General features: G+C 43.3%; 1 protein-coding gene across 1 annotated transcript in view; it reads right to left on the bottom strand.

The window, feature by feature from the left end:
* SH3KBP1 (SH3 domain containing kinase binding protein 1) overlaps positions 1-11,367 on the bottom strand; it is a 370,819-nt gene that overhangs the window by 193,496 nt on the left and 165,956 nt on the right. The window contains exon 4 of the mRNA XM_042782665.1: positions 6,320-6,449. Within this exon, the coding sequence (XP_042638599.1) occupies positions 6,320-6,449 (130 nt within the window). The remainder of the gene's footprint in view (positions 1-6,319; positions 6,450-11,367) is intronic.

The following is an 11,367-nucleotide window of genomic DNA, read 5'->3' as shown; positions in this document are numbered from 1 at the left end:
GCTGCCCTGTTTCACATTATTTAGTCAATACTAGCATGTATAAAATTGTAACTGAAAAGGCAATTAATTGACTGGCTTTAGAGTTCTTGTCTAACACTACGCTAGACAAGCTCTAAGTTCTTCTCCACCCCTAATATAATAAGGTTCTGCCTTCACTATGAGTACAACCACTTGGATGGTTGGGTTTTTTAAAAAATCTAATTTACTCAACACTTTTTTCCACTAGTGATCTCTATCCGTTGTAGGATCTCTAGCATTTCATTCTTTTGAAAAAAAATTCCCCGTGGATACCATTCTTCGACCCTTAATAAATGAAGAGATCTGAGTGCAAATCATACATGGCCACATATATCAAAAAAGAGAGAAAGCCAGACATTATGTGGCCCCAACTATGAAATAGTCTTGGGGGGGGATACACATACATATGTGTGTGGACATATATATTATCTGAATCTGATAAGACCCTAAATCTAGTAATTAATTGAAGAGATGAAATCACCAAAGGCAGACTGTAGGAAACAAATGACCTCAGTTTCTTCAGCAAAAAAAAAAGCAAGAAATAAAAGGTGATACAGAGGAGGAATTGAAAGATTAAATGAAACTTGAGGGTTCTCAACCAGTTGCAAAGGATCAGCCTTATCTGAATCTAGATTTTAAAAAATTTAAGACAATTAAGAAAAGATGAAAACTGACCATATATTTATTGTATTAATTATAAAACCAAAACCAAACTCACTGTGGTCAGTTCTGACTCATAGCGACTCCTCCTTGGGTTTCTGAGGAAGTACCTCTATGGAAGTAGATTGTCCCATCTTCCTTCCAAGGAATGGCTGGTAGGTTTGAACCACCAGCCTTCTGGTTAGCTGTCAAATGCCTTAGGCACTACACCACCAGAGCTACTCCTTATTGGTCACATGGATATCCCATTTAGTGAAGTGCCTGTGCAGATCCTTTGCCTATTTTTCTATTAGGTTATCTGCCTTTTTCTTATTAATTTGTAGGAGTTCCTTAAAAAAAAAAAAAAAAAAAAACTCACTGCCGTTGAGTCGGATTTGACTCATAGCGACCCTTCCTTGGGTTTCTGAGGTAGTATCACTACCGAAGTAGATTGCCCAATCTTCCTTATGAGGAGTAGCTGGTGGGTTTGAACCACCAGCTTTCTGGTTAGCAGTCAAATGCCTGAGGCACTACGCCACCAGAGCTCCTTAAGTAATTATAGGTGCTTTTCTTTTTTTTGGGGGGGAGGGGGCCTGTGATAATGGTATCCTAAAGAACCCTTTTGTTGGTATGTATTGAAATAACCCTGGATGAAACCATGAGCTATCTGAGATTTGCTTCCAAAATAATAGAGAGGAGGAGTGAGTGGGAATGTCCTCACTGTCATCCAGTCAATTCCAACTCACAGTGACCCCCATTGGGTTCCAAGGCTGTAAATATTTAAGGAAGCAGACTGCCCCATCTTTCCTCCATACACGGGTGGTGGGTTTGAACCACTCATCTTTTGGTTAGCAGCCGAATGCCTTAACCACTATGTCACCAAAGCTCCTTGAGTGGGAATGTGTCACAAATTGGCTATAGGTCAAAAATTGCCTATATACTGGGTGACAGAAGTTCATTAAAATACTCTTTCTACTCTACAAAACTTCAATTTTTATTCAAATCTTAAAAAAATAAAACCTTTAAGGTTTCATAAATTCTTTAAAAGGTACAAAAAAAAAAAAAAAACCCACTCCTGTCGAGTCAATTCTAACACACAGTGACCCCCACTGGATTTCCAAGATGGTAAATCTTTATGAAAGTAGATTGCCCAGTCTTGCTTGCGTGGAGTGGCTGGTAAGTTTGAACCACCAACCTTCTGGTTAGCAGTCAGATGCCTTAGGCACTGTGTTATCAGAGATCCAATAAATACAAAGCTATCTTTATAAAAGATACAAAGGTAAACATTTTCAAATTTAAATATGCTGCCAACAACTTCTGCTACTACATAACTGGATTTCCTCCCCTGAGATAAAATGTTTAAACCAAATTATCAACAGCTACAATTGCTTATAACTCTTTCCATGATATACAGATTACCCTGAATAAAGATCTAAGAAAGCTAAGAGGTATATACCACCATATGTAAAAATACATCAGGACAAAAGAAAAGCAAGTTTAAGCAAGTTGCAGCTGTCATTCAAAGAGAAAAATGTCTCCTCAGAATAATAAATGACCCAACAAGCAATTACTGAGCATCTATCAAGAGTCAAGCAGATGTGGCACATTTCTTTACAAACATAAAGCCACTGATTCTCCTACCACTCCATTGGTTCACAGAATGCAACCTCCAATATTTTCTGGAAGTAGAAACGTGAAGAGTGCAAATGCCAAATAAACATGTGCACATACAGCTGTGTGTTTGTGTGTGTGTGTGACAGAGAGAAAGAGAGGATAAAAACAAAAAGAAGTGTACCAGGATTCACTGAACACATGGCTCTCTTCATATGTACCCAAACATAGATTCTATCTGTCCTTAAAAAAAAGCCCTCACCCTAATGTGTGGAAGCATTTAAATTAAGAGGAGTTTTATATGATGTCACACGATCTCTAAAAATTACCACAATGGCACAAACATCAGGAGTTGAACTTACTAGAGATCATGTATTAACCAAGCTCTACTAAAGTAAGTGTAATTTATAAGGAGCATTAAATGGCCTGCTCTAACAAAGTCCTTAATTAAGTACATTTCAGCTCCTGTCAATAAAAAGCTAGATGTCTTTTGTGCATTCATTATATTTGCCTTTCTCAGTTTCATAACAAAAGCAAATATGCATGTACTATCCTTGCGCAAAGGCGCCCTGCTGGTACAGTGGTTAAAGCACCTAGCTGCTAACAGAAAGTTTGGCAGTTGGAACCCACAGGAGAAAGATGTGGCTGGATACTTCTGCAAAGACTGGGAGCCTTGGAAACCCTGTGGGGCAGTTTGACTCTGTCCAACAGGCTGATAAGAACTGGAATCGACTTGATAGCAACAGGTTTGGGTTTTGGGTTTTATAGTTATGCGAGATGCTACCACTGGGGCAACTGGATGAAGGGTACGGGGACATCCCAGTACTCTTATTTTTTGTAACTTCCTGTGAATCTATATTTTAGCCATTTCAAAACAAAACTTTAAAAAATTAAATCACATTAAAAGTAGTAACACCCTTCTGTGTATGTGTGTGTGTGTGGGGGGGAGATAAGCGGATTCATTCATGAACCAAAGGCTCCAGTGAGCATAATTTCTCCATGTGATAGGAGCTGATTATATCAATTTCACCAGAGTCACATGCTGAAGCAAATTCAGGATGATAAATAGCTGCCGAAAAACCTGTCTGAACACTGACAGATGCTATTTCTCTCCCTTTCTGGGGATTATTTCAACTGAGCAAGCCAAAGGGACATTATTATCACATCTGCTCTCCCCTGCAGCCCTTTGTGACCACCCCGAATACTGATGGGAGTGGCCTCTCTGCCTCTGTAGCCTACTGTTCCTCAGACCCTGGCTAGTAAAGCACCGGGGGCACCTTCCTTACCTTCCGTTGACTTGGGCACTCCCCTTGTGCAATGTGAGCTTACTGAAAAAGCAGGGGCTCGGGTTCCTTTGTCTCTGTATATCCTTATTGCCTTATACAGTGCCTTAGTAACAATAAACATTGAATGAATGAAGAGTGCGAGTAAAGGATGGATGAATAGATAGATATGGACAAATGGAGAGATGAATAGATGTGTCCTCTTCTAACCTGTACATAAAGAAAGTACAAAAGTCATGTGGTTCTTACCAGAAACATCCATCTTTATTAGGAGACCAGGTCCTTCCAAGGACCCAACCCCCCCCCTCGCCCCAATAATGGACAGATTCCTTGTAATGAATCTTGGCTGCTGAAACTAAACATCCCTATGACTAGTAGGCTCTCCTGATCCTGAAATGGGGGCTTTTAATTGAATGAGTGTTGGGAGGGGCAGTCTGACAAGCAGAAACAGCTCCTTCTGAGCACATGAACACAGGTTAAGTGATTGTGGATACCACCATCCCAGCTCCCTAACCCTCCTGCCCCAGGAATTTGAGCACCATATGCTTTGAGCTAAGGAGACAGGCAGGGTCTAATGGCCTTATTGTTGAGTTGGAGTGAGAGGAGACAGCTTTTTCAATAGCTCCACGAATACAAAGTCGTCACTTCTCTGACCATCCAGCTCTTAGGTGCACAGTTGGAATGGCAGGATACCAAGAGGTCACAGCTCTCCCAAAGAGGATGCCTGATAAATCCAAATCAACCCACTGCTGTCAAGTGGATTCCCACTCACAGTGACCCTATAAGACAGGGTAGGAATGCCCCATAGGGTTTCCAAGGCTCTACATCTTTACAGAAGTAGACTGTCATATCTTTCTTCCATGGAGCAGCTGATGGGTTCAAACCACCAACCTTCTGGTTAGCAGCCAAGCACTTTAACCACTGTGCCACCAGGGGTCCTCGTTGTCCAATACTCCTCCCCCAAAAAACACCTCCTTCTGTATTAGTAGAAGAATTGCAGGGTAATTTCCAAACACAGGCACAGTGCTTCAGTGAACAGGGGATCAATCGGTGTGTAAGCAGTCTCCACTTACTAACTGGTATGTCCCAAGGGTTTGTCACTATTAGCAATGAGAGCCACCACTCACTGAAGGCCTTCTATGGGCAAGATGGTTTATATACATTACTTTTGTTGGAACTTGTAATGCATCTCCCCATGGAAATAATGTTATAATGATTCTATTTGGTTCTCACTTCAACAAAGCCTATTCAATCCACAAGGTCCCTGAGGTATAGTATTTTTACTATAGGACCTAATTACCATGTATAATATGATTTCAGTGTGCAAAAGGAGATACCAAGGCAGTTAGAGTTCTAGTGTGGAATCTGGAGCTACAGTAACTTCCAATCAAGTGGGAGCAAGGAAACCTTCGCCCCTCAATAGCTGGGCTATACTAAACCCAACCAAACTAACTGCCATGTTGTCAGTCCCGAATCATTGCGACCCCTCCTTGGGATTCCGAGGAGTTATCTCTATGGAAGGAGATTGCCCAATCTTCCTTCCGAGGAGTGGCTGGTGGGTTTGAACTCCAGCCTTCTGGTTAGCAATCAAATACCTTAGGCACTATACCACCAGAGCTCCCAGATGGGCTGTGATAGCAGAGAAGTGCCATACCCCCAGTCAGAAAAAGCAACAGGAGCTCCAAGACAACTCATTTGTCCCCAAACCCTCTGATGTTCTTCCTAGCATGAACCTAGGATGGAATGGAAATGACGGATCCAGGCTTGGCAGTGGAGGGGAGGGGGCATCCCGAAGCCCTGCTGTTTCTATGGATGACCGGCTACATATTCCAGAGCTGCTGAGACACCAAGTGAAGGACATTGGTTGAGCACATCTCTTGAATGGCTTTGCCTCCAAATCAGGAATTTGTCCAATCATGCTACTGGTCAAATAAAATAGACAGGGTAACATGAGAACATCACTCAAGTAAGATTTTCCAAAGGGAAAATAAAGGAGTTTGAGAATTATTTTAGCAAACTGAGTTGTTCTCCTCTTAACAGAAAGAAAAGTCTTCAATCTCGGGTAATGCTGTGCCATGAGGACACAGTAAAGCCTTTTACAACATTCACACCCACATGAACTTTGCTCAAGACGGCACAAGAGATGCACAGACGCCCACAGAGGAAGTTGGGTTAGCGACTGGGAGAACAAAGCTTCCCGGTCCTGACCTTTTGCTCCGTGAGCTGGAAAGGGCAGCAGAGAAGCTGGAGGGAGACATTCAGGACCTGGAGAAAGAAAGACCTGAAGTTTGTTCTCACCGTCTGAGAACACACACGCTCACCTAGGTGGGGCCTGGACTCTCTGTTGTCTTGCCATACATTTATGGGAATGACACGCATTCTTCTTGGTCACAGAATTTCTCTCCATGAAGGATTTTTTTTTTTTTTTTTTGGTATGCTATTTTTCTCCAGGGATGCAGAGAAATACTGACAATTGCATTTGGTTCATTCTAAAAATAACTGCCAACTTACACTGAACGGCACTTTAGAAGTCTATGGAGGCACACCAACCTGGGTGACCCAGGAGACAGCATATAGCACGGCATGAAAGCTAACAATCACCTATCCAGAGAACATGATCAATTTGCTAAGCCACTGTGGGCTAAGACAGAAAACCCTCATGAGCTTTCATCACAGCCTCTCAGCACAGGATACAGACAAGAAGGGAGGCTGAAGCAGAGCCTGATGGCCCCCCGCCCCTTTCCTACCCAAGGTGTGGGCTTTCTTACTTGACTTGGAGAGCTGCTCATCCTGGGAAATGCCGAGGTCGTCTGACTCTCCTGACAGCTCCTTGATGAAATTGGAAGGGAACATTCCAGTCTTTCCATTGAGAACACCTTCCCACCATCCTTCTTCTACCTACACAGATGCAAACGGAAGCAAAGAGATATAGGGATGGGGTTAGACATGTTAGTTTCCAGTTTTGTTCACCATCTTTATGAGCAGAGTACAGAACTCACACAAGGAATGCTGAAGGTCCCAAAGATTAAAAGTTGACAAGGAACATGGAAGTAAACTATGTCATTTGAGAAGCAGGCTAAGGGAGGGGGTTTTAACCTGGGGCTCAGAAAATCAAATGGAAAAAAAAACTTTATTTTCACTAACTTCTAACTGAAATTTAGCATTTCCTTCCATTATGAACACAGGTAAAAAACCGTAGGAAAATAAGAGTACCTGTGACTTCTCACCAAACAAATCATGGATATTTTCATACCACATTATAGAGGTTGCAGGTATCTCAAAATATCGTGTAAAGTCATCACTATTTGAAACAGTTATAGCTATTACACCTGCTGGGAGACTTTGGTATTTCATGTATTAATAAAGAAGCATACAGATTACTATATCAAAATTTCCTTTTAAAATAGTTTGATAATTACTTCAATATGAATAGTTTCTTTGTATCCTATGTGTTTTATTTTATGCACTTAAAAATATTACTTAAAAACTGAGAATGGTTTCACCAAACTGCCAAAATTAATTAGACAGACTAGCAAAAACAGTGAAGCAGCCCTGGGTCAAGAAGTCAAGACCTCTTGAAGGTAGAAGTTCTCTCTATAGGCTTCCAAAGGGTCTATTTGAACCTACTCAGCGATACCTTGGGAGCTCTGGTAGCATAGTGCCTAAGGCACTTGACTGCTAACCAGAAGGCCAGCGGTTCAAACCCACCAGCCACTCCTGGGAAGGAAGGTTGGGCAATCTACTTCCGTGGTGATACCGCCTCGGAAACCCAAGGAGGGGTCACTAGGAGTCGGGTCCGACTCGACAGCACTTAACGATAACAGCGGTACCTTGGAAGCAGGCCTGGTGATCTGCTTCCAAAAGGTCACAGCCTTGCAAACCCTACAGAGCAGTTCTACTCTGCACACGTGCAGTTGCCGAGAGTTGAAATGACTCAATGGCAACTAACAACAACAAGGTAGAAACAAATAGCGGGCACAGCTAGGAATACTTCCTAGACATAACCAAACACCTCGTGGGAGTAGCTGGATCTGCAGGTTTAGACCCTAATCTCCAATTAATAAAGAAGCCAACAATTTGGTCAACTGGCCTAACACAGTTCATACATTTTATGTTCTACATCCTAGTTTGGTGAGTCACATCTGGGGTCTTAAAAGCTTGCAAGCGGCCATCTAAGACACAACTACTGGTGTTTACCCATCTGAAACAAAAGAGAAGGAAACAAGGATGAAGGAAATCAAAGACTAAAAGAAGAAACTAGTCCACGGGACTAAGAGCACACATGAACCACAGCCTCTTCCAGCCTGAGACCAGAAGACCTTCCCAGTGCCTGGCTACTACTGCCCACTTTTCTGAGCAGGGATGTAATGATTTAGCACAAACTGAAATTGTCACACTAAGTCGAGCTCCTGAGATCTGGGATGCTAAAGGCAGGCTTTGAGAAGAAAGAAAGAAAAATTAAGGCAGGGCTTGAAGAGTAGAAAAGACAGAGATAACCAGGAAAGAGGGGGTATAGGAGACATTGCAGAAATGGGGGAGCTGAGGGACCCCCTGGAATGGGTACAACCAGAACGGGATGTTTAAAGCAGCTGCAAGCAAATCAAAGTCTTCAGGAAAGATTCCAACAACTACATCCATGCACAACCGTCCTGATGGCTGACTATTCAATACCAAATCGTGGCATTTAACAGTGTTTCATTTTAAATCATTGCATGGTTCTGTGCCAACTCAACTGGCACCTATAATTCTTTCAAGGAGCTTTTTATAGGATTAAGATGCTTAGGAAGATTCACCATGAGCCTGAATATAAGTAGTCATAGGATCTGTATCATGAGGTCCCTTGGGCTAGTTCTGAATAAGGAACCAAAGTGACCTTCTTTCTCCTGGGAATCACAGAGCAGGAGGGAAAACAAGGGCATGGGCCACAAATGAGTAGTCCTGGCACAACCTCCGACAATGCGGGGCAGCGGGCCAAGTCCTTCCACTCTGTGTGACAGTCTCTAAAACGTTCCTGCTCCCAGGAATAAGCAGCTCCAGCCTGGGATCGCTGAGGGATATGCCCAACATACATGGGAGCTGCGGGCTGCCTGCTGGGAAGGCAAGAGGTGTCCTCCCCTCACCACAGCCCCAGATGCCCATATCACCGTCACAGCAGTCTGAGGGGAGTGGCCGATGGGATGACGAGGAGAGGTCTACATTAGCTATGTAGTGAGTGGAAGGATAGACAGTAAATCCACTGTTCATTACCTGGGGCCCTGCATCACCTCAAGCTCTACCAGCAGGAGGCTAATTTGTCTAGGAGTTCAAGACCATCACAAGGTGGGGAGAGGCAGACCCCAGCACCAGTGAGAGCCGTCCATTACTATTTCTTACATAGCCTGCTACTCTGGCCTCCAGATTCAGGTGGAAAATGATTCTGACCTTGACACTATCCTTCTTTAGAGATATCTTAGCTCATCTTCTGGTATAAAGATGAGGATTCAGAAGTCCAGAGTGATTATATTCAATCATTCAAAGAGTAAGACACAGTGCCTCATACAGTGAGTGAATGAATGAATGACAAGGAAATCACCGAGGAAAATCCTTCACAGGGGCCTATGAAACCCTGACTCTCCCACAAAAGTCTTTTTCCTTCCTCTGAGAAGCAGAAGGGACCAAGAGTCTGACAGTATTAGCTGCTGCTCTTAATGGCATACTGGCCGCCTGGGTCTGTGTGCCCCTCCAAGAGACAGGCCCCAGGTCATTCATCTCTCCAATACGTAATCACCACATACTCGTGGTGGGCAATGGCGAAGACTCTGGGATAAATTCACCGGTGAACAAAACAGCTAAAGACCCTCCCCTCGAGGAGCTGTTGCAACAAAAAAAAAAGGGTCATACAGAGCTTGTACCTCCCCTGCTTAGAAGTCATGCTTGCTCATTTTTATGTTTCTCTGTTTAAAGAGAGAGAGAGAAGCTTGTTTCTTTGTAATAAAGTAGGAATATGGATGTCACTGAGGGCTGACAATCTCTGCCCTAAGGAGAGTAAAAGGACTCAGATGCCCACCTCCCCCTCACACACTCATGAACAGTTTTCTGCAGGCCATGGCTCTACACTGAGAACAAACCCAGGCTGCATCCCTCCATGACCAACTCAGCCAGCTGTGGCGCCCAGGCTGCTCCCCAACAGAGAACCCCACCTTCAGCTGAGAGCTAGGAAGCGAGCAGCTTACACCTGTAAGTATTTGAAAAAGACAGAGTAAAACCACTTAAACAGTTTGTGTCTCCAGGTGTCCAGCAATTTCCATGTCTTTAGGATCAACAGCATGCAAGTGGGCCCAGGACCCAAAGTAGTAGTTTCTATATTTTAGCCCTGCTGTAAGTTGCGGAAACAGCTGGATAAATTCCAACATCACCATCATCACCACCACCACCACAATCCAGCATGCGATCTACATTGATAAAGCACTTAAGGTGATGTCTGTGGATGTAAAAATGACTCTGTCCATCTGTGGGTACCTAGCTGTTCGGAAGAGCTCCAGTTTATCATTGGTGAAGTTTTACATGTCAACTGCACTGAGCAAGGGAACAACGGATTTACCAAGTCTGAAGTCTGTCTCAGGCTAAGAGCAGCAAGCCAGAAAAATCTATGGCATGGCTGCTATAGTTTGTTTGTTTTGTTTTGTTTTTGTTTTTTAATCCAGTTAACTCTGTGTTACCCAAAACCCCAGTCAGAAGCTTGTGGGGGGCAGGGAAGGCAAGCATAGGGGAGGGAGAAGTTCACAGGCAAATGTATTCAGCATCACTGCTCCAAGAGCCCTTTGTTTATCAACCTTTCATAACATAAACTGGGCAAATCAAACTCTAAGGAAAGGTGTAGACCTTAACATTAGTAAAAAAACTGTGTTCAAAATATTTCAAAATAATTACATGAGAATTTCAATACCAGTTGTTTCTCCTATTTATGATAGGCAGAGGAAGGTGTTTTGAAATTTTAAAACACTAGAGCAATACTCAGTTGGTTTTTGCTTTTAATTAAAACATAATTCATGTAAACGCATAAATCTTAACCACATATGTTCATCTGTTCTGACAAATGCATACAAACTCGAGTAATCCACACCTCTATCAACATACAGAACATTTCCTCTACTCCAGAAAATTCCCCTGTGCCCTCTCCTAGTCAATCCCCAGCAAGCATTCACTAATCTGATTTCTAGCACCTTCACTTAAGTTTTGCCTTTTCTAAAACTTCCTGTGTTGTTGTTATTAGTTACCGTCAAGTCAGTTCCAACTCATGGAGATTCCACATGTGCACAGCACAACTGCTCCACAGGGTTTTCAAGGCTGTGACTTTTGGAAGCAGATCACAGGCCTATCTTCTGCAACACCTCGGGGTAGCTTGGCATCATCATCCTTACAACTGGTGTTGTTGTTGTTATGTTCCGTCGAGTTGGACCCGACTCATAGTGACCCCTCCTTGGGTTTCCGAGGCGGTGTCACTACAGAAGTAGATTGCCCCATCTTCCTTCTGAGGAGTGGCTGGTGGGTTTGAACCTCCAGCCTTCTGGTTAGCACTCAAACGCATCAGGCACTAAGCTACCAGAGCTCCTTTACAACTGGTAGTTGAGTGCTTAACTGTTTGTGTTACCCAGGGATTCCATGGAATGATGTGGTATATACTCTTTTGTGGCATAGTGCCTACAGGGCATTTGACTGCTAACCAGAAGGTTGGAGGTTCAAACCCCCCAGCCACTCCTCAGAAGGAAGACTGGGCAATCTATTTCTGTAGAGATAGTGCCTCAGAAACCCAAGGAGGGGTGCTAGGAGTTGGAAA

The sequence above is a fragment of the Orycteropus afer genome, unplaced genomic scaffold, assembly GCF_000298275.1.
Source record: "Orycteropus afer afer isolate SDZICR_OR568_19922 unplaced genomic scaffold, OryAfe1.0 scaffold00404, whole genome shotgun sequence".
Taxonomy (NCBI): Eukaryota; Metazoa; Chordata; class Mammalia; order Tubulidentata; family Orycteropodidae; genus Orycteropus; species Orycteropus afer.
The sequence above is the reverse complement of the archived record's forward strand: the minus strand, read 5'-3'. Positions and strand labels throughout refer to the sequence as shown.